This window comes from Furipterus horrens, unplaced genomic scaffold, assembly GCF_987537825.1.
Source record: "Furipterus horrens unplaced genomic scaffold, mFurHor1.1.pri manual_scaffold_2, whole genome shotgun sequence".
In the NCBI taxonomy this organism is placed as follows: domain Eukaryota; kingdom Metazoa; phylum Chordata; class Mammalia; order Chiroptera; family Furipteridae; genus Furipterus; species Furipterus horrens.
Window position 1 is genome coordinate 134966327 of NW_028327172.1, and position 23391 is coordinate 134989717.

General features: G+C 45.9%; 1 protein-coding gene across 4 annotated transcripts; it reads left to right on the top strand.

The window, feature by feature from the left end:
- The first annotated feature begins 840 nt into the window (after positions 1–840).
- On the top strand, positions 841–19568 carry GATA3 (GATA binding protein 3). 4 transcript variants are annotated; one of them, XM_090266492.1, is made up of 5 exons: positions 841–1206; positions 3552–4088; positions 9061–9206; positions 13439–13564; positions 17463–19568. In XM_090266492.1, exons 1-5 carry the CDS (start codon positions 966–968, stop codon positions 17745–17747), a joined length of 1335 nt encoding a protein of 444 aa, XP_090122618.1. In that variant the 5' UTR covers positions 841–965; the 3' UTR covers positions 17748–19568. The 4 variants fall into 4 exon arrangements, with proteins under 4 accessions (XP_090122618.1, XP_090122619.1, XP_090122620.1 ...); XM_090266493.1 differs by having other exon boundaries at positions 9064–9206; XM_090266494.1 differs by having other exon boundaries at positions 17471–17584.
- The last annotated feature ends 3823 nt before the right edge of the window (positions 19569–23391 follow it).

A 23391-nucleotide genomic window follows, 5' to 3' on the forward strand; every position in this document is an offset into this window, starting at 1 on the left:
AAACCTGAGAGAGGGAGAGAGAGAGGAAGAGAGAGAGAGACAGACAGAGAGGGAGAGAGAGAGAGAGAGAGACAGAGACTCGGAGAGAGCGCGAGACCGAGCAAGCCACGCAATCTGACCGAGCACTTTCTGCTCTTCAGGTCACACGCCTCCTCCTCCTCCTCCTCTCTGCTCCACGCTACCCAGGTTGGTACCGGCGACCTCTTTTTTTAAAGTTTGATTTTTCCCCTCTGCATTTGGGAAAACTTTAAAACATTTGAAACTCAACCCTCCTCTTTTGGAGGGTTTCTAGAGACTGGAAGGAAGGTCCCGGGACCGGAGTCTCCCGGAGGGAGGGAGCTGTCGTCCGAGTTGGAAAGGCTCAGTCCGTCCCGGGCTCCCGGGAGAGCTGGACTGCGGGGGTTATCCTTGGGAGTCGTTTTCTCCCCGGCTGCACCCCGGTTTTCTGAGCTCCGTAGGAGGTGCGCGCGTGTGCGCGCGTGTGTGCGTGTCTAGGGGCGCGGGCCGGCGGCTCGAGGGCAGGTGGTGCCACTTCATAAATTCAGGTGCCAAGGTACTTAGGAGCTCATCCAGGTCTCCCTTTCTCTCCTTTGCAGGTGACTTAAGGAGGAACTCAGTCTGCCTCGGAGCCGCTGCAGAGGAGCTTCACTTGCAGAACCCCAGCTGTCCTCGCCCCCCTTTACAGTTTGGCCTCCCTTTATCCTTCCGTACTTGTTTTTTGGAATTTCTTTTTTCTTCCACTTCTCTTTGCTAAGCTACCACTCAAAAGATTTTTTTGAACATCTCATTTGCTCACCTTTTCTTCCCACCTTCCCCATTCCACTACTGAACGATCCCGCTCCTCCGACAGCCAGCTCACCTGCAAAACCTCGGAGCCCCATCCTCCTGACCGCCCAGACCGACAGCCCTCCCTCTCCACGCGCGGGTTCCGGGCCCGGCGAGAGGGCGCGAGCGCAGCCGGGGCCATGGAGGTGACGGCTGACCAGCCGCGCTGGGTGAGCCACCACCACCCTGCGGTCCTCAACGGGCAGCACCCGGACACGCACCACCCGGGCCTCGGCCACTCCTACATGGACCCGGCGCAGTACCCCCTGCCCGAGGAAGTGGATGTACTTTTTAACATCGACAGTCAAGGCAACCACGTCCCGTCCTACTACGGAAACTCCGTGAGGGCCACGGTACAGAGGTATCCTCCGACCCACCACGGTAAGCCCACCCCGGGTGCGGAGACCCTACGCGGCCGCCCCCGCTGCCCCACGTCCCAAAGGCAGGGAGGGACCAGGGGTGGAGAGACCCAGCCAAAAGCCCCAAGCGCAGTTAGTGTTTCAATAAAAAGAAACACACACACACACACACACACACACACACACACACACACACAACACACACAAACTGGGGCCCGGAAATGGGCGAGGAAGCCGTCTCGACCGTCATGAAAGTGTGTTTTTCACAACAGTCGCTGAGGCGCCTCTCCGCGGCTGGAGTGCCTGGGGCCTAGCGCTCACCTGGCGGGCGCAGGGCTGCTGTCCTGACTCCCGCGCGGACGCGGTCGGGGGCCTCCGAGGGCCCGGGCGCCCGGAGCGAGGCTCTGCCTCCGCAGCCACAGCCTCCTAGCTGGCTGCCGACGCCGGCTCAACCCGGCTCAGACTCGCTTCTTCCAAAGGGCTTCGCTTCTCCAGTTATCCGGTAGTTCCTTCTGCCAGCTAGCACATTTCCAGAAAGGCCCGAGACGTCTTTCTTCACATCCCTTATTTTGACCTTTCCCCAAAGCTAGTGCATTAGGTTTCTGGGCAGGTTGGCTACCTCTGGGCTAGGAGGAATGGGATTCTGGTGCTTGAACGGGTTTTGATGGGAAGACAACAGTCCTAAGGTCGAGACATGGGCGGTTTCCTAGATTCCCGGCTGCACAGAATTTTCCTGCGGCTTTGCTTTTTGATTGCCTCATCGCTGTTCCTGCAACTCTGGCCTTACTCTCTTTTCCGGCCTACAACAGTCCATTAGGCTCCCAGAGAAGGCTGAGGATCTACCAGGATTTCTTTTCATGGAGGAACGATTACAGTGGCCTTACCTTTTTTTTTTCTTTCTCTTTCACCTTGAGAAGTTTGGGAGTCCCGAAATGTTAAAAAGAAACCCAGCCCTGTGTAGTCAGGGGGTAAACCAACGCTTCTGACGGGCACGGGTGTTTTAAAAGAAGAAATAGTAGCAAAGTTCTATGCTGAGAAAATGTGAGGCTCTCTTAGCCCCCCCCCCCCCCAACTCCCTCCACAGAGGTCTGCCCTGGTCCCCTACTTAGAGCGGAGGGTGGCTCCGATGACAGAGCCCCTCTGGCAGCAGGCGTCCTCAGCCCTGCTGTCACCAGGTTTAAACAATTGTTTCTGCGGATGGGGCGCTCTTTGCCCTTGTTCTGTGCAGATCAGCAGTTAGGTGGAAATGCGTGAATGCAGACTTGATATTATTTACTATACTACTTCCTGCATAATCTGAATCTTGACCCTTGGTGTTCAGAGAACTCTCCTTCCCCTCCTTTCTCCTCCCCTTCCTCTCTCTTAAGATTTTAGTTTCAGTATTGTTCTTAATGGTTAAAATAGAACGTCAAAAGCTGAGGCAGGTACTGAATTAAAAGATCAATGTGTGTGGATTAGAATTTGCAGTTTAAATTTCCCCCTCTCAGACTGTATGGACTTATTTGGGTTATGGCCGCCTTCAAACTGTATGAGTGACACACACACATGAACTCAAATTTGTGTGTCAGGAGCTTGGGTGAACATTAACTTATCACACCGGTGGAATCACAACTTTGAGGACATCTGGGTCTAAGTTTATTTTCCTCTATAGGATTTGGGAGGGTGAGAAAGGCATCCCAGGGTACAGCCTTGAAAACTTTCTCCAGCAGTCTAAGTCCCTGCAAATCCCATTTCAGGCCTTGCCATTTATGAACAAGCACTGAAGTAAGGTTATGTGGAAATAACCCTAAGAAGCCCCCCTCCCCTCTTTTCCCAGCCCTTTCTTTCCTGCTCTGGGCACCCAGAGCAGGGCACTGCTTCTGGCCTCTCTCCAGACCAGGTGGATTTTCCTGGTGTTGAGTGCTTGTGTGGCCAGGCTCACCCCTTCAGGCCTCATCACTCACAGCCGGACTCTTATCAGGTTGGCCGGGATTATGTCTAGGATGGGGCACCCAGGCCATTGAAGGAAGACAATAAATCAAGTCAGGTTCTAGAGAGGGGTCTCAGGGGATGTGATTTAGAAAGTGTATGTGGAGAGGCCAAAGGGCCCTTCTTCACTCCATCGCAGCACCTCTTGGGTGTCAGACACAGGCCCTTCATTCTGCGGACTTTGATGGGACATTTTTGTGGGGGAGAGGGGTGAAGAATGTGGTGGCCAAAGTACTTACGACATTGCCTGGAATGGAGAGAGTGCACCAGCGCCCAGGTCCAGTCCGTGTTTGGGATTTTCCTGACAGGGAAGCTGCGGTGAAGGGGAGAACCCCCAAGTGACCTGGGGGCCTCAGGGCTGCTCTCACCAGCATGTCTGCCTCTTGCCCTTTCCTGCAGGGAGCCAGGTGTGCCGCCCACCGCTGCTGCATGGATCCCTGCCCTGGCTGGATGGCGGCAAAGCCTTGGGCGGCCACCATACCGCTTCACCTTGGAACCTCAGCCCCTTCTCCAAGACGTCCATCCACCACGGCTCCCCGGGGCCCCTCTCCGTCTATCCCCCGGCCTCATCCTCCTCCCTGTCAGCGGGCCACTCCAGCCCACACCTCTTCACCTTCCCGCCTACTCCACCGAAGGACGTCTCCCCGGATCCGTCCCTGTCCACGCCAGGCTCAGCCGGCTCAGGCCGGCAGGATGAGAAGGAGTGTATCAAGTACCAGGTGCCGCTGCCCGACAGCATGAAGCTCGAGTCATCGCACTCGAGGGCCAGCATGACCACCTTGGGAGGGGCGGCCTCCTCTGCACACCATCCCATCACCACCTACCCGCCCTACGTCCCCGAATACAGCTCGGGACTCTTCCCTCCCAGCAGCCTGCTGGGAGGCTCTCCCACCGGCTTTGGGTGCAAGTCGAGGCCCAAGGCAAGATCCAGCACAGGTAGGCGCCTGCTCTCGTCTGGGCTCCCTTCTCCTCCTTCACCTCTTATTTCTCCTAAATCCATGGCAAGGAAAGGAGAGTCCAGACTGACTCCAGTAGGTGCTGCTCCAGACCCCTCTGAGATTTGATTTCTTCCCATTCTAACCGCAAAGAATGAGGTGTGTCCCTTCTCATTCAGTCATCAGAGCAGAGGGGCAGTGGGATCTAATTTAACCCCCAAAGAGCTGAGGAAGGAAAGAGACAAACCCAAACATAAACCCTCCCCTGCCTGCTGGGGGAACTTCTGGGTTCTGCCAGTAACCTTCAGTCAGTTTCCAAGACCAAATGGAAGGCAAGGGAATAACTCTTTAGTGTTTAATGCTAAAACGAAACCTCCTGAAACCTAAACAAACACAGGTTCCTCCTCTGACCCTTCCTGGCCTCTGAGTCCCTTTGACTATTCCTCTTGGCCCAGCTCAAACAGGGTCATTCAGTCAACAGAGGACAACCCTTTATACAGGCATGTATAAATAAAGTGTGTATATATTTTTTGCAGTGGGCATGACCCTGCAAAAGCAGCCCACATATTCTTTGCATGGAAAAGGGGGCCCTCATGGTAACTTCTGGGAGAGCAAGGCGGGCTCTGTCCCAGGGAAATGGCTGCATGTAAATCAAAAGTAGACAGGGCCAGTTACCTGCAGCCCAGGCAGAGGCAGGGAGGTGTCCCAGGACATAGTCCTCTATTCATCTGAGGCCAGAGGAGGTAGGAAGGACTGCAAAAGATCCCCAGGTGTGTGTTTGTGCTTCCTCTGCTCACCCTCTCTCCAAAAAGCACACCCTGTCTTTACAGAGCACTGCTTATTTATTTATTCTTTTGGTGCAGACACTTGCATTAACGCCTCCCACCAACCCACACAAAATACTTTCTCTTTAAAAATGGAATAACCCACCACCAAATTTGTTTCTAACTGAAGCAGTTGAATCAGAAAGTTCAGGATTCTCTTGAGATGAGATTTAGCTATGTTTTTAGGGATGAGTTTGTGAAGACTGTTGTGTCTCCTTGGGTGGGTGTGTCCATTTCAGGGTGGGCAACTCTGTCCTGGTCCATTCTGCCTATCTTGCCTCTGTCCTCTATCTGTGGAGTTTCTATATACAAAGAAGTGATGAGAAACCACTTGTCGTTTATGGGCGCAACGAGCAGTCTAGAAACAGAGCTGGCAAAACCCCGGTTTAGAAAACTCATGAGGGAGGGCTCTGGGCACCCAGTGACCATGAGATCAGTTTTCAGGGTTTTTTTCCAGGGTGACATTCACTCCGACTGCCTGGGCAGGACTGTCTCTATTTAGTTGATATGTTTTAGCTAATCCAATTATTTTCAGACTGCTGCACGCGACAGTTGCATTGTTTATCCCGCGCCAGGAACTTTAATAGAGTCCGGATGCGGTTAGGCTGACAGAAAAACTCAAACCTGCATGTTCAGTACATGAAAGTCGGCAGAGGGAGGTAGGCTGCTGGTGGAGTTGGAGAAAGAGCAAGAGGGACAGCGGCCCGGAGAGTGGCCTGGCCGCCTGGTCAGGGACTGGCGCTTGGCGCAGAGCGTAGGGTTCTAGAGAGAAATGGGGTGCAGCTTTCTGCAGAAAACCCAGGATTAGATCAAGGCTTGAGGGCTGATTGCAAAGAAAGCAGACCTGTGCATTTTGAGGTAGTGATGGGATTTTGTGTTTAAGTTCTCTTTTCTGGTAGTGCTAAAAGTTTTGGGGGAAGATCGTGGTCTCTGAGGCTGGTGTGTCGATTTGTGTGTAGGGGAAGGGACAGAGTGCTTTTTCCAAAGCCTCTGGTTTCTCTGCCCTCATTTCCATGTTTGACTTCCCCCCACCCCCCAGCCCCAACACACCTTCGGCCTTGGCAGTCAGTTTGGCCTTTTCCTTCTCTCACCTCTTTCCTTAAGACTCTGAACGTGAACATTTGCGAGGGGGCTGGGGGTGAGCTGCGGTTTCTCCAAACCAGAATCAGGGTACCCATATACCTATTTTATTTTATTTTATGTTTTGGTGGAGGGAGAGATGAGGTGATTTAAATTTGGCTTTTTACTTCCTCCTCTTATTCCTTTCTCACAGTCAAAAAACCAAGGCAAGCACACCTGGGCAGCAAGGGAGCTGGGACTTTTGGGAGTGTGGGAGCAGGGAGAGGAAGTTTCTAGACTCTCTTCTGTGTAAAGAGGGTGGAAGTGGTGGGAATTATTGAGGAGGGGATTCTCTTGGTTTTGGTGGTTGCTTTTTTTTAACCTCTTCTCTGCACTTGCCAAAGGAGGAGACAAGAGAAGACAGGGTTGTCGAAACGGTTGAGCTGTGGTTAAGGCACCTATTGCTTTTCTAACCAGTGCTGGCGCCCTGGATATATCTTTGCAAACAAAAGACAGAGCCTTTTTGCAAATGGCCATTTCTTAGCTCCCCTCCTGTGTGCATCTCACTCTACCTTCCTCCTCACAATCGCCTGCCCCTGCTCCCAACCCCTGCCATTCAGCCCAGTTTCAGGATTTCAGTAGGAGGTGAAGCAGTGTTTGAAAATGGCTGTTGAATGTCAAGAGGCCGCGCAGCTTTGTGGTTCTTGTCACCTAAGAGAGAGGTGTCTGTGTGAGCTGCTCACACCAGGCAGTAAGCGAGGAGAAGGAAAGAGAAAGCAGGAGATAGTCGGGGCCTCCATTAGGAAAATTGGCCGTTTGCTGAAGTCGCAGACTAGAGGCAACAAGGAGAGAAGGGAAAAAAAAAAAGTAAAACCCACACAAGGTAATCGCAAACTTGTGGAGTGAATCAAGACAGAAAATTGCTCTACTGAGCAGCGCCTTGTTGAAGAAGCAACCGTTGCTAGCTCTGGAGGTCCCTCTGAAAAGGAAGCTGTCATCCTCTCCACTGCTTGACAAAGGAGAGGAAATCAGACTAATCTCATCAGGCTGGGAGATCCCCCAGCCCAAGGTGTTTGGGAGCAGGGCAGCCAGCCCTGGGCCACAGCTCTTGGGGTGAGAAGGAAGCCGGCGAAACCTCACACCAGCTCTGCCGATGCCCAAGTAGGAAAGGGACAAAATGGTCGGGAACCTGAGAGGCCCTTGTCTTGGCAGGTTGGGGAATGCTCAGCCTAGCCAGGCCAGGCCAGGCCAGCATCCCTGTCCCCAGAAGGGGCTTGCCTGCCTCCTGGCTCTGGCAGCCTCTGGCATCTCCTGGCCTATGCGTCTCTTCCTCATTCCTCCATGCCTCCCCCATATCCGCTGGCCGCAGCCCATGGGCTTGGACCCCAGTGAAAGGTGTCTGGCTGTGATTCAGTCCAAAGCCTCTTTTGAGGACCAGTGGAAGTTGTTGGGTCTCTATAAAGTCCTTTTCGCACACCAAGAGCACACTTCTGTAGATAATCACAGGGGTTCTTGGAAGGATCTGTGTAGACCCTTGGTTAAGGACCTTTTTTTTTTTTTTTTTTTTTTTTTGTAAATTTGGAGCAAAAGAAACAATAACATCTCTCTTAACTCCTTAATTTTTTTTTTTTTTTTAAAAACAAAGTGAACAAAAACAACTCGGCACTAGCATGGACTGCAAAGTGAAAGGAGGCAAAACCTTCTTCCATTTCTAAAAGTTCTTTTCCTTCTCCCAATTTGCCCCTGGAGAGAAAAGCATAGGTCAGGGTGTAAGCTCTCCACACCCTGATTCCCTCATACTTGGTCTGGGGGTGTCTCCAAAGGCAGAATAGGCCCCAGCCCCCAGGCCAGCCTTACCCTCCTTCCCTGTGAGAATCAAGATTCCTCAGTACCCTGTTGGGTTTTCCTCTGACTCTTTCAGGGTTGGGACCTGCTCCCCTCCTGATGGAGGGGATGTTCCTTTGGAGGTCCCATTTCAGGGCGGTCAGGTGGGGAGAGCGGCCCCTCCAACAGTGGGACAGGTTCACCTAGAAACAGTCTTCCTGCAGAAGTTGAAAAGCAATCAGTAAGCAAAGTACTCTATGTGCTAGGATGGTTATTTTGAGGGATCCCCTCCTGGAACTTTCCCTCTGGAGGTGGGTCTGGCTCACTCTCCTGCCCCTGGAGTGAACACTGTCCTAACCTTGCCTGGCCGGTTTTTGTTTATTTTTGTTTGTTTGGCTTTTTGGAGAAAGAGCAACTGCAGGCAGGCTGTGGTTAATGGGCTGACCAAGCGCTCTCCCCACCCCCTTCCCTAACTGGGCTGTTTTTCTGATCTTGTGCCCCTCACTCTGCCTCTCTCAACCCACTCTCCTGCCCCTTTCCCTCCCCCCACATCTCCAGATCTCCAGGTTTCTTGCCTAAAGATGGCACTTCAGTCCCTGTCACAAAGGCTGGGGAACTATGGAAAACCTTGGCCTTTTCTAGAAGAAAAAAGATGGGGAAGTGAGTGGACCCTGCTCGGTCTTCATCTATTATTACTTGGCAGCCTGGAACATTTACAGTTTTATTGGAAGTAAAATCTAAAGACCTTGCCACTGAAATCAATCAGCCAATTGACTGATCTATTCATCTATTTACTATCTGTTTATCTATCTTGCCGTTGATTCATCTTCCCTTTCTCCCCATCCTAATCTTTATTATTTAGTCAATTTGTATAGACAGACCTAGTGACCAGAATGGGTCACTTTTGTTTTCCTTTGAGGGAAATGAATGGAATGTTAGCCTTTGCATGTCTGGGGCTCAGGATTTTCTCAGGGAACTATTACAAGTTGAAATTTGCCTCAGTCCTCGACACTGGGTTGGCCCAGAACAAGGGTCTGCTTGCAGTACATTCATGGCCACTGCTCTGTGTATGGGTTAGGCCATCCAATAACTGTTTTCAGCCTAGCAGCCACTTTCAAGGGAGACGGGGGTGGGAAAGGTCCCTGAAAGAGGGAGAAGAGAGAAAAGAAGTTCTCCATTTGACTGTCATCCCCTGGTTCTGTGCACTGTCATCTTTTCTGCTTTTGTTTCCTTCCATAAGTGACTTATGTGTAATCTTGTTTCCAGAAGGCAGGGAGTGTGTGAACTGCGGGGCGACCTCTACCCCACTGTGGCGACGAGATGGCACCGGGCACTACCTGTGCAATGCCTGTGGGCTCTACCACAAGATGAATGGACAGAACCGACCCCTTATTAAACCCAAGCGAAGGCTGGTGAGTTGTCTTTGGGAAGCACTGATCCAACACTAACCATTTGGTGTTTTTCATTTCCTCTCTCCAGGAAGGAGAACTTTCTGCAGGAAATTAATAAGACAGCTCAAAATCATGTCAGCTTGTTAGGGATAGAAGCCCCCCCACCCGCCCCTTTTTCTTGTTTCAAATTAGACATACAGAAAAGCTTTCTCTCTATTTCCTCTCCATGTTTCATAAGTCACTTACCACAGTTTTAAGGGTGCTGACTTCTTGGTTATCAAATCTGAAATTATTCGCTAATAGGAGTGCTTTAACAGCACCAGGGTCACTGATTTGAGATGCATTGATAAACACTGTTTGACACAGTGAGAAACTTGAATAGTATGAGGATGAAATGTCACGGGTACCCCCTCGGAACTTGGTCCTGAAATGATAGAAGTGGGCTTCTGGGAAGTGATCACAGCCTCAGTGCTGGATGAATCTCGTGTGCCAATGACTTAAGACTGACGGGGCCACTTAACAGGATTTCGCAGGCTGCAGACATTGAACCCAGTGGAGTTTTTCACAAGTAAGGACTTTCCTAAGGTAATTCCTGTGGAAAAAATGGTCTGACTCGTGGCTTGCCTCTTAGTGTCACCCAATATTTTGTCTTAGAACCCCTTTGAACTACTGTTGCTAGGGTGCTAGTTTTTCCCTCCCTCTTTTTTCTTTCTTAAACTTCTTGACCCTCAAAAATACTTGAGAAAACCTGGTACTGCCAAGTATTTATTAGGAAAACTAGAAGTCCATTTGTCAACTTGTCTTCGGAACCTTGGGCCAGCTTGAATAGCAAGTGCATGTAGCAGACAAATAAAAGCAGGCTTGGCAAATGATAACTCTAACCACAGTCAAGAGATCAAAATACTTTTTGTGGTGATGACGTTCACCATGTAGAGAGGGGAGGAGAGGATCTTCCCCAGGCTGATTAATTGACGAGGAAGTAGCCATCAAATTCTAAGGGGGAAAAATCCAAATCCTTTCTATTCTTTTTAAAGAATTATGTGTCTTCCCCAGTAGATTTTAGTGCAACTCAACACCTCTCACATCCTCTTCAGAAGAAGGAAACACTTTCTAGGATTGGAAGTGCCCATGTGACTAATTTTTGGCAATCCTTGGTCTCTAGGCTTTATTCTTTCTCATCTTTGCCCCTTTCTCCAGCTTTCTCAACCTCCCAGTCCCCATGCACTTTGGTTTTTTTTTTCTTTTTCCTTTCTCTCATGTGCAAAGCTAACTTCCTAGGAAAAAGCTGCCGGATATCTGAGCACTGGAGATAACTCATAAACAACAACTCAGCTTCCCTAACCTAAACGTCAAGATGTTTGAACGGATCAGAACAAGATGTGTTTGAAAAAAATATGACTGGAGGTGTTAGCACAGAATGAATATGATCACACCGCAAAAGAATGCTCTGAATCACTCAAAACCTGGCCTTTGTAAAAAAAAAAAAAAAAAGTAAAAGAGACAAAAAGAAAAACCTTACAACAAAACCTTTTTGTTAAAAATAAGTTATGTACTATTATAATTGGGATTTTTTTTAAAGGTAAAAGTAAAGAAGGAAAAAGAGGAAGTAAAGTTTCCGAGTATGGGCTGATTGATGAGCCAGAGTACATTTGACATTTTCTTGGGGTTTCTTCTGTCTGGGCAGATTGCATAGGAGGCTCTACTTGCATTTTATATAATTTTGTCTTCATTCACCTTTCATAAGCAACCTCTAGACTCTGAGTAATAATTACTTTTGGTTCTAGAGTTCATTGGCTGTCACATTTTCAGCCGTCTTTTCTGTCTTACTCATCTGTTCTGGGTGGTTTTATATTTTTAGTTCCATAGAATTCATATGCTCCATCCTGAGAGACACTCGGAGCACAATCAGGACTTTTTTTTTAAGCCCTTAGATGCATTTGACTTCTGAGTACCCAGAACCTCTCTTTTTCTTATATTTTCTGTTCCTCCTTTGCAGCTTTGTCTCTCCAGTTTGTTATTTTCCTTCCTGCACCTTTGCAGATTCACTGACGACCACCCAGTCTAACATGTAGCTAGCTTCCCTGTCAGATGCATATCTAACATTGAATAAACTCAAGCAGGAAATAAGAGAAAAGACTGAAGGGAAGAGCCATAGAATTCTCCTCCCAGTATCTCTGGGATTTTCATAGGTTTAACAACCAGCTGAACAGCTTGCTTTATTAATGTACTTTATCTCCTGCTAGTGACCCAAACAGTGTGGCTTTGAGAGGTTCTGTAGAAATTTGCATAGAGTCTATAGACAGGGGATGTATTCTGAGTCTGCTCCTATTTATGAAACTGTTACTACACTGCAAAGGACGCACTGTGAACCTCGTCATTTAGAGCTTTAATTTTACCGGTTGGCTTCATATACTTCTGTGATACAGTCCCAAGTAGTTGGGCTGGGAAATCCGGTGCCTGAGTAGATATTAGTCTACTATATCCGGGTGTTTCTTTTAAATGAAAAAAGGTGCAGGAAGATAATAATAATCACATAATAACATAATTGTCAAAATCATTAAGCACTGATTTAATGTACTATTTTCTTCCCAAGAGTACAGAAGAAACAGTTATTTAAGTCTTAAATTATCACATTTCATAAATTAGGCAGGTAGGGTTAGAGACAGTGCTCTTGGGCTGTAGTGAATTATTTTCAAAACGGACAGCCAAAAAATAAAGCCTTTTTGATTATGATAGATAAGGGTTATTTTTAATGTCCAGTTCCTTAGAATGCAGAAAATAAAGAATTACTACTGCTACAAAAATGAGGCTCTACTATTTCAGCCTGTAGGATGGAGGAGCGTATCTGTGGAACAATTTAGTGGCTTCAAAAGGAAAGGAATCAGTCTGATTAATTCGGAATTGCCACTGGTTTTTCCATACCTGACAACTTTGGATCTTTGGCCCAACATTTTGCTTGATAAAATATTGATGGAAATTCCTCTCCTTTTTGTCCCATGCTTTTATAACCATGACAGAAGTTTTTTCTGATCAAGCTAGCTGAATTACTTTTTCTGCCTCTTGCCTTTGGGAATATTTTCGAGTTCAGGGGCAGGAGTAATTTTGTAGTTCAAATTTTCTTTCCATGTTGTGGGGGGTGGGGTGGGGAGCTGAGACAGGTGGATGCTAGAAGTGACCCAACTCTATTTCTTTTTCAAAAGTTTTTGGGGTTTTTTTTTTTACAATGTAGACAGAGAGAATAATTCCCTTATAAATGTGTGTCAAAAAAAGTGAAAGACGAATTTCCCTGTTAAAAGAAATGAAGGCAAGTGACACAATCAAGTAATTAAAATTCAAGTTGAGGCTGACATTTGACCTGCAACTATTGTGCTCTGTGAACAGAAAATAAAAAATACCTAATTTCCAGAAGGTAGAATGAAATGAGAGCAGGAGGAGGGGCCATGTTCCTGTTGAAGACCAAAATTCCTTTCTTCTTTATAGTTTGTCTCATTAACTACAAGGCACCTAAAGAGCATTAAGATGGCTGTCACCATGAGTGACAAAGTCTAAGGGTGACCAAGTCTGAAAGCGTGGGCTGTGTAAGTTTAGGATGGCTGCAAATTTGCTGAGGTCTTGTTCACTTCGGGTGTCCTGCTTGTTGCCTCCTAAATTATACCTCCCATCAGTGCAAACCTCACACATGCACAGACATTCTTATTCTGTTCACACTCAGTTCTCTTTATAAGCCAGCATGTCTTTATTTGGGCTCTATAAAGTGTTTTTGATGCTTTGAAGATTGTTCTTACTTTACCTTTAGTAACCGATGGCCAGGAGCCTTCCCAAGAAGTGATATCTGAAAAAGATATCACTTGAAAAAGAGCCCTTGTAGGCCTGGAGAATGAGGCTACTGGAACCTGGTACCCAGACTAGTCTGGTTAATTCAGAATCGCCACTCATAAACATTAAACATCTGGTAGGGATAGGGGGAAAATCAACTCAGGGGATGGTGTTGGCCTTCTGATTCTCCCGAATTCTACATGGGAGCAGAGCCAGCTAAATTCTGACCACTTGGCTACAGGCTGACACACTTGTCTGCCGGTGGATTGGCTATATTTTTCTTCTAGAGGCTGCTTTTGGGGATCTTCCTTACTTTCATGTGGGCCACTTGCTAGTTTTGATTTCAATGATAATTTTTTTAAGTCTGTCTCTGTAGTTCTGAAAACACATTTTACATTTGTTTTGATTTTCTCCCCTCCCCTCTCCCCCCTCCCCAGTCGGCAGCAAGACGGGCAGGCACGTCCTGTGCAAACTGTCAAACCACCACTACCACCCTCTGGAGAAGGAATGCCAATGGGGATCCTGTCTGCAATGCCTGCGGGCTCTACTACAAGCTCCACAATGTAAGTGTCATGGGGACCAGCCACCACGGCCTGCCTTGCTGACAATGCCCCACGCACAGCCTTCCCCTTTCTAGTCCCCCTTCTCGATCTGCATTACCATTCTTCGGGCCAAACAACAGCCCTCAGATAATCAATGCAGCAGGACCCAGGGCAGGGAACTGCTTTGTGCAGTGTAGCCTTGCTGAGAGCAAACAGTTTAAAGACAGGACATCCCAGCCCTCTTAGTAGGTGCGGAGAACACCAGAAAGCACTGCTTGCAATGCAGCCCTCCAGCGTGGGTGCTGGGACTGTCTGGGCTTTTAAGGGGAAAAAATCTTCCCCTTGGAAAAAAAAAAGTCAGCATTTATGTTTGGATGTTTCTTTGTGGTTTATACTTATGGCAAAAAAAAAAAACAAACAAAAAAAAAAAAAAGGAGGAGAGCCAAAGAGAAAAGTAACTAGAGTTGTAATCCATGGCACACAAATTCCTCAAGTGAAGAGGACTGAGATTCAGTTACTGAGGGGCAAGAGTCTTGGCTTACTCTGTACTGTGAATTTTAAATGGATTCTCTGTATAGAAGCCATGAGATAAAATGTCTGAGAGATTACTATGGAAAAGAAACACTTCTTCTATGTATCATATTAGCAGGATGATAACTGCCTGTCAGTCACCTGGGTTTAGCTCCGTCATTTCAGACCTTTTAATTTGGGGACCTCCCATGTTGCAATGTCTTTACCTTAACAAACTTTTCCCCAGACAGCTGTGGCTGACAGACCATGACCTAATGAGGCCTGGAGTTTGCCTGAGTCCCAAAGACAGCATTGTCATTCCCCTCTTGCTCTCACTCTCTCCTTTGGCTCTGTCTGATTTTCCTAAAATCTCCCAGCCAATCTGACTGTGGCAAAGTCTGGGGCTGAACGGGGAAAGGGCAGAGCTTTCCACTCGCAGCCATCCTGGCAGTCCTTTCTTCTTACCCGGTAATACCTGGGGGTTGGGGAGGAAGCGTTTCTGGTTAAATTTTTTGAGTCACAAGGGAACTTCTCCGGGTGACCCCAACACCCTTGTCTTTTTTTTAACCTTTTGGGACTACATTGATGAGATTCCCAGGGAACCTGCAAAACTCCTCGCCCTGCCTTTGGAGTCCTGTCCCTCTTCTTGACACGGTGCCCGAGAAGGGCCAGCACTGATGGAACTAGGGTCCCTCCTACAGTCTGTTCTCTCTCAGAGCCCCGCTCTGTGGTCTGTATGCATTTATCAGCATTGAAGCTCAAGTCCTGTTTTTACTTGGGGAAATTTACTCGCTCACTGCAGTGGAGATAAGTAGATTTGTGATTAAAATCTGGAAGATTTGGGGCATTAGAATTTATGAGCTAACCCAGTCATCTGCACAGCATATAACATTATTTTGGGGTTGTAGTTTATGGTTTTCAAATAACTTTCATGTTACCTGAGTATAATGGAACCTCACATAGTCCCATGAGGTAGATAGGGCAGAAATTATTTTAATTTCCAGTTTACTTGAAGAATTATGACTTAAGGAAGCAAGTACTTGTACAAGGGAACATGCTGGTGAAGTGGGAGAGGCAGGACCGATTTCAGAGTAGCAGAAGCTTTCCTGGGACGCATCAGGACTAACAGGGACCAGTGGAGAGTAAATGCTTTCTCAGTTTAGAAGTTCAATTCAAAGCAATGAATTGTGTGTGTTTATGTATTCTTTCCTATTTCCACAACAGTATGGGAATTATGGGAAATTAACCAGCTATACATTTCTTTTGACTCCTCAGCCATGGTGAAATAAAATCCCAATTATATCCCATTTAAGAAAAATATTTCTGAAGAATATGAATTTCTCATCTAATCAAAGAAAAGTCCAGGAACCCTCTTCACTGTTCATTCTCTCCCTAGTCTTCATTAGTTCCCCACTTCATGGCTGGGCTCCAGTGGAAGAGAAACTTGCTCATCAGCAAGAGTGGTTTTTCTGTCTTCTCTGGTTTAGTAAGAATTTACAAAAAAAGGTTATTTATGTGTACTTAACAGTGAGAGATAATAATCTATTAAGATTCTTTTTGTGTTGTTTTGTTCTGCCCATCGAGATACCTGTATATGTATGCCATAAGTTAGTTCCTTTCTGCTTATCTAGGTGTTTAGATAACTACCTATCTCAGTATCAGTGTATCTAGGTGGTGTTGGGACTAGTTATCTGGGTTTGCGTGGCTATCTGTGTAACTAGATATTATATTTAGATATCTGGCTGTGTGAATCTAGATATCGGGGTAAAGAGCTGTGTGTCTAGACATTATCTGGGGGAAGACTTGATGTGACAGTAGATTCCTATCACCTTTGTAGGCAGCACCTTTACCTTGATTATAACTTTGAAGAAGGAACCCAGAGATGTCCTTTTGGCAGCGACCTTTTTAGCTCCTCTGCTGTCACTCACGCTGCTTTCCTGGCACAAGGGGAAAGTCAGGTCTCAGCTCCAGGGTGAAGCTCTATCTTCCTCCACGGGGACCTTTCCCAGCTCAGCCCCAGGAAGCTGGGTGTTTGTTGCTCCCAGAACTATGGCCAGTGGCCTTTCCCTCTCGGCTGTTCAAATTCTTTCTTCCTTCGCTGCTGTTTGCTCGCTTTTGGAGCAAACAGGTAGATCCTGGAATCATCAGAATCTTCTTTTTCTTCCCTACCCTTGAGGACCTTAGAGGAAGAGGATTTGTTTCCCCCGAAGAGTCGGGAATGATTGAGACCCTGACCTTCACTCCTTGTGTTGCTTTGGCATATTTCTCTGGAAACATAGCCATATGTGTGATTTGCTACATAGGACAGATGACTGCCATTGCTGTTAATCTGATTCAGACTCTTGGTGGAGTGGTCTCTGAGGCTTTGTAATGTCCCCTCTCTTGATTCACCCCACCCTCCAAAGCAAATGTATTTTGAAAACAAAACAAATGAGTCTTATGGAGAGAAGAGGGGTGGTATACTGTCTCAGGCTGAAGACTTGGGGTCTTTCAAGTAGGCTCTTGCCTCTGTCTCTTTAGTTCATTCCTGGTCTTCGATTTTTAGGATGAGATTACTTTCGTGCTAGCACAGTACTTTGCACCCCCGAAGTGGTTATTAAATACTTGTTGGTCAGTGGTTTAGCTGCTTGTCTGGGTGTAAACGGTTCATCAGGACTAGGTAGAAATTGCAGTTTTCAGTCATTGCAGTTGCTGTGACATGGGCAAGAGGGGACCTTTTGGAAAGACAAGTTGTATTAACATATGTCCCCAGAACATACAAATTCCCAAGGAAGATCAGGCAGCACCTCTCATTGTAAAAAGCCCAGGTAGAGTAGAGACAGCCACAATTTACTTTGAATCAAGGTGCAGCCCCAGTTTCTCGAGGCCGATGGACTTAAATGCTTCAGATTGATTGCTTTGGCAGTGCTTTTCAAGTCCTGCCATGGGTTTCAGATGAGTAGACAAAATGTTATTTTCTCCTTGAAGATTCTTCAATTGCCTCCATTCTCATGAAGCATTCTAAGGAGATTCTAATGGTGTAAGACACATAATTCTATTTTAGGGAAATACAGTCATATTGGGCGTGTCTCTAGAATATGGTCCTTGGGAACACAGGGGTCCCTGAGGCAAATTTCTCCCCAAATGACGGATGTGGGTGAACATAATTAATAATCTCTGCTTGGAACACCTTTCCTATGATCTCTCAGTTTCTGGAATTGATAGAGGCAGGCAGACAGAACTCCGCTACAGACCTAGCCTATGAGATTCTGGGTCCCGGGAAGGAGGCAGGAAGGGGTGGGAGAAAGAGGCCCCCAGAAAGCAGATCCCTAAGCCGGGGCAGTCAAGGAACCTGTGTTGGGGTGTGAAAACCTGCACCATTTCAGAATCAGCAAAAAAGTAAAAAAAAAAAAAATTGATCTTTGTTTAGATTAACAGACCCCTGACTATGAAGAAGGAAGGCATCCAGACCAGAAACCGAAAAATGTCTAGCAAATCCAAAAAGTGCAAAAAGGTACATGACACGCTGGAGGACTTCCCCAAGAGCAGCTCCTTCAACCCTGCTGCCCTCTCCAGACACATGTCCTCCCTCAGCCACATCTCACCGTTCAGCCACTCCAGCCACATGCTGACCACCCCGACGCCGATGCACCCGCCGTCCAGCCTCTCCTTTGGACCTCACCACCCTTCCAGTATGGTTACCGCCATGGGTTAGATTCTCTGCTCGGTGCTTAAAGGTCTCCGGGCGAGAGTCCCTCCAGCCCCTTCTACATGCGTTTTTGCAGGAGCATATCATGAAATCGAGAACTGATGGATATCTGTTTTTGAAGGCAGAAGACAAAATGATCTTTGCTACTTTTGCCGAGGAGCTCACTGTGGTGTCTGCATTCCCAATCACTGAATCTGGATCCCATTTGTGAATAAGCCATTCAGACTCATATTCCCTATTTAACAGGGTCTCTCTAGTGCTGTGAAAAAAAAAAAAAATGCCGAACATTGCATATAACTTATATTGTAAGAAATACTGTACATTTGAAGAAGACTTTATTGCATCTGGGTAGCTGTAAGGAACGCATAAAGGATGCCAGGAATTTTAAGGAAGATGGGGGAAATCAAGGATGGAAATTAAGAAGAAACTGGGTCCGATGTCCAAATGGACAAACTGCCAGTTTTGTTTCCTATCACTGGCCACAGGTGTTTGATGCATTAAAAAAAGAGAAAAAAAAAAAAAGAAAAAAAGAACAAAAAAAGTTGTAGGCGAATCATTTGTTCAAAGCTGTGGGCCTCTGCTTAGGAAATGCTATGAGTTCGGGCAATCGGTGTTAACACTCACATTTTGCCATCGAGGGTTTCAGATAGCCTTTTCCAGGCCTACATGCTGCGTGATCAAGTCCCTGTAATTGTTGTTTGTATGTATAATTCAAAGCACCAAAATAAGAAAAGATGTAGATTTATTTCATCATATTATACAGACTGAATCGTTGTATAAATTTATTTACTGCTAGTGTTAAGATCTGCTTTTTCTGTTTAATATTTTCCTTCTCTCTCAATTTTTGGTTGAATAAACTATAGATGACATTCAGTTGACCTAAGGTGATTGTGCTCCGGAGGGCTTCTTTTCCATTTTGTTTTCTGATGATATTTATTAAATAGCTTCTAAGGGCACAGCAGCATCTATCGTTTCACTCACTCCTCCCGCAGTCTGTGCTTTGAGGGTAGCAGTGTATGAGCTACCACGTGCATGTCAGCGCCTTAGGCCGGACAGACCTGGTCCTGGGAGCAGCCTGGCTAATTGTTAGCTCTGTTGTGTTCTGTGTTAGTGATCACTGCCTTTAATCTAATCTGTTGGAATAATAATATCAAATACTAATAAAGTGAAAATATTTTAAAACAACCCAATAACATCGTATCAAAGTAGTGGCCATGCTCTTCTAGAACCTGGTAGCTCTAGCTAATTTAAGAAAAAGGAGTTTAACAAGAAACAACACTCGAACATGTTAAGTTATTCACTAGGAGATAATGCAAACTCCAGATCATCCACATTTATTCCTTTGGGAAACTGGGCCTTTTCGGAGCCCTCCATGTAGCCCAGAGGCACTTATGCTGGGGTGGGAGTAACTTCTGTGGTCCCTGAGTGAGCTGCGGCTTCCTCTTCCTTGTGCACCTCGAGTAAACAGTCTCGCAGGAGAAATGGGAAGATGTCCTCTCTGAGGTTCCCAGGCGGACTGCAGCTGAGGGATTCCTCGCGGTTCTCTGCAAGATGTCAAGGAGCTGGGCTGGCTCTTGAGTTCATTTCTGTTTTGCTTTTCTACTGTCGAATTGAATAATACCCCCATGGAGAGTTTATTGGAATGTTTGCGAAACACGAAATAACCATTTTGTAACTTACGCTGTATAGTTTCCTTTTCCTCTGTTGACCGAATGTGTAACTATGGCACACATTTTAAAATCTCTGTTAATCACCTTTCTGCTTTCTTAGCAAATATTTTAAACCTAAAGCTAAATGTTGAAATAAAGGAGTCGAGAATCACTGAAATGCAAATGGAGATCTTACTGGGTCCTAATGATTGATCTACAATTCCGATGTTGTTTTCAGCTACCTTAGAGGCACCAAAGTAAATCATCATCTATTGCCATCTTAAATTTGGGACGTTTTAGGGTATGGTTCTAATGTCTCAGGGGTCGACACCTCGCCTCTTCATGAACAGATTGGAGTTAATTAATGCCCTCTCCCTTTAAGAACAGGGAGTTCAAATTCTTGACATTCTTAGGGTGGGAGAAGGTGGGGGTGGAGTGGGGAGGGGGGACATAGAAAAGTCCCAAACTCAGTATTCTAGCTGCATTTGTCTTAAGTACTATAGTGATGATGGCATATTTGATCTTATTCCTTCTTCAGAGAAATATTTTATCATTCTGTATAGCATTGACATTTTAAGATATTTCCAGAAGATATGAAAGATTTGAAAAATATATACAATAGCAATTATTTAGTTTTCTCTTTAGAAGGTTATATGCTTTCCTGGTTTCAATGGTTTTATTCTTTATTTCTTTGTTTTGTTTTTTTCATTAAAAAATATATATAAGACACCATAGGAGAGCAATTCTAGAGAGGGCTTAACCTAGAAAAACAGAACAAGATTGTAGATCTAAAATATTGCTTAAATATTTTTGAGTAAATTGTACCCCTAAATTTTCAGTCTGTTTTGCCTCGGTTTTGAAGTAGTTGCATGAGCTCATCCGTAGATGACTTGAGAAATACGTGTGCAAATTTGGATTTTTTTCTCTAAAACATTTAAAAAGCCAACATAGTAGAAAAATATATACTATGTAGTTATTGAACAGCATTACTATTTGTGAACTTATATGTCTAACACTGAAAGTTCATGAAGTAAAAATTTTGAATTTAATCATTTTTTATGTATTCAGCAAGTACCTAGTAAGTGTGTAGGTTAAAGTCCATTTAAAACCACTTTTTGTTTTTCAAGCAGATCAGGAAATAGAGAAATCAAGACTGCAGTGTCTCATTCTTACTTTGTGACATTTACATGTTATTCCCCTTAAAAGAAAAACTACATGCACTGTGGTGAGGTTCCCAGTGGGCCTCTGGGTTGGTTGCCGGGCAGACAGCAGACGACAGAAGTGGGGACACCCAGAGCTTGCCTTCTGAGATCAATCTCTATTTTCTAAACCTTTCTAAGTTTTAAAAATTATTTAAAAAGCTGACTCCTCATCACAGGACTTCGTTTTAATATTTCCTGAGTCTAGGACTCTGGGAAGGGAGCAAATTCTTCCCAGGTACTTGCGTGCCTGACTGGAGTTTGGTTAAACACCTGTTCACAAAACTAAAACGCCCAAACTCAAATGCCATCCACTCCCCGCCTCTGATACTTTCCTCACAATGGTGCGTTGTCTCATTTACATTTCAAAGACTTAGAAGCGTTATTGCCCCTTGTACTCTTGTTACATCTCCTTGTCCTCAGCCCCAAATCCACACCAAAGTCTAGAACCATTTCTGTGACCTCTCCGGGACAGCAGTCATTATCAACGACTCTTTCAATAAATTCCCTTCAATTTCCAAGCTAAAGAGAAATTTAATTTTTTTTAATTAAAAATGAAAAAATCAAAAGGCCCAAAGAAAACTTTAGAACGATAGCACATTATATTGCTATATTATCCACAGAATTCAAATTTTAACCGTCCTTTGAAACAGCTGAGTAACGGCACCAACCCCTTTCCTGTGCTTTCAAATGAAACAAACTTCTGAAAAACATTTCCATTTTTGTTTATTTCATCTTGCTCAAATGGTGTGAATGCACCCTCAGACTGAACTTGTCCACACCCTTTGCAAAGGCCCAGTAAAGGGAAAACCCCAGAATTCAGAGATGCGCATTGATTATTTGAATATATGATGATGATGGTCCCAGGAGCTTGGGAACTTGGGTTTGGTTCCTCGCTGTGCCACTAATGAACAGAATGATCTGAGGCCATTGGTTTGATTTCTCTGGGAGTCAGCTCTTAATCTGCATAATTACATGAGATGATCTCAAGGCCCATTTGAGAGGAAAAATACCACCATTTCACCAGATTATTATTATTATCAACATTTTTTGGAGAACATTCTTTATTAAGAAAGGCATCCTCACACCTGTTAGAATTTCGGCCAAGGTATTTTAAAAGCCTGGGGAGATTATAGTTCATATGATTCCAAGAGGGGCCGGAGTAAAAATCCCAGTCCCTTCTGTCCTTAGTACTATCCTGCTGCACACTAATTGACTTGTATTTCATGACTGTCAACCCAGGACAAGAGTTAGTATCCCAGTCTGCAGATTCCTCACTCTTTCTGAAATATTTCCAGGCCCCTCTTGATCAGAACATACAAGACTTGCTTGTCCTGCTGTTGTTGGCAGAGTGGTTCATATTTCACTCTTCCATTGTATAAAGAAATTCTGCCTGAATGGCTAACAGGGAACAGCCAGAGTCCAGTCTGCCTTTTTCCTTGCACCCCCTCTCTGGCTCTCTCTGGAGAAGGGGATTGACAGAGGAAACAGATCCAGTGTCTCCAAAGCTGCTCCTTTTAGTGTGCTCCATGCGGACTTGGATACAGCCAGGCCTTTCCTCACTTGCCTTTGAGCTTCTTTGCAGGGGATCTCGGTACATTAGCCACATTGTCTGTGGTGCGTTTTTACAATCCTCTGTCATGTCTGTGTGCGCAGTCTGGCAGGCTGGCATTGGAGTGGGGATTTGGAGAGCAGGCCCCCTCCCGCTGCCCATCCCCAGCCTGCCCTCCCCAGCCTGCCCCCACTGAACAAAGGCACTCCTCTGTACTGTGGTCCCAGTGAAAGCCCACAGATGTGAGAACGGCTGACGAAGAGTTTGTCTTCTTCCTAAGGAAGCCGCTTTAGTCCTAGCTTGTGCAACTTAGGGATGTAATGTGGAGACAGGCAAGGCAATGTACTCCCAGAACTGGGTCCTAATTTGGTAAATTGGTCTGAACCAGACCCCACTGCAGAAAGGCTGGTTATGTCTGCACGATGCCTAACACTTATCAGGTAGTGGACTAAGAAATCAACCAACTGGGGATTTTTTTTACTTATTGACCTGAAGGTATAACAAACTCCTAAAAAATGAAAGGTTTTTCTTTTTCTGATTATAAAATGAGTTAATACTTATTGACTAAACTGTGAAGTAACCCCCTCATACACTCAAAGAAAACTTTTTTGAAGAAGCAGAAGAAACAGGATTTTTTGGTTGCTGTTGACCTGACCGACTATGCAGCCTGGTCTTTCGAACAGCTGATCTGGAATGCCGTAAGGACTCCAATGGCCCTGGAGTGGCGGGTGGGGGCTGTGCCTGGGTGGAGCATTTGCTTTTTGAGGGCCTTTAAAACTCCATTGCCTGAACTGGAAGGAGTTCTTAAGTAAAATGCATTTTGTAAAAGATGATTGTTGTCTCCCTCGTCACAGTTTGGGAGGTTCACCCCCTGTGTTAAAACAGCCATTGCAAGGATGGCTAGTTCTTCTTGAACACAGACACGTGGCAGCTCGGAACACACCACTTGATTCAGCCACAGACCCACCCACGGAAACAGCCGACTCCGAGCTGGAGCTGCCTGGGTTTCCCTCCATTGATACCCCATAATACTGAGTCAGAAATTCTCTTCTAGGTTCTCCTCTACTATAGGCAACCATTCCTATGGGAGGCCCGTAAGTGGGTCTGTTTTTCATAAACTGACACTCGGTGCACAAAGCTTTCCTGTTCTTCACTTTGAGTATCTTCAGGGCTCCCTTGGCCGGGCAGAGTCTCCTAAGGTGCCTTTAATTTTTTGTTTTTATTTTTGTTGTTGTTATTTTTTCTTTTGA

Excerpts from the sequence above, each read along its gene's own strand:
- GATA3 (XM_090266492.1), top strand. The coding sequence starts at position 966 with ATGGAGGTGACGGCTGACCAGCCGCGCTGGGTGAGCCACCACCACCCT. Across the intron at positions 4,089-9,060 it reads CAAGGCAAGATCCAGCACAG|AAGGCAGGGAGTGTGTGAAC; the intron begins GTAGGCGCCTGC and ends TCTTGTTTCCAG. Across the intron at positions 9,207-13,438 it reads TTAAACCCAAGCGAAGGCTG|TCGGCAGCAAGACGGGCAGG; the intron begins GTGAGTTGTCTT and ends CCCCCTCCCCAG.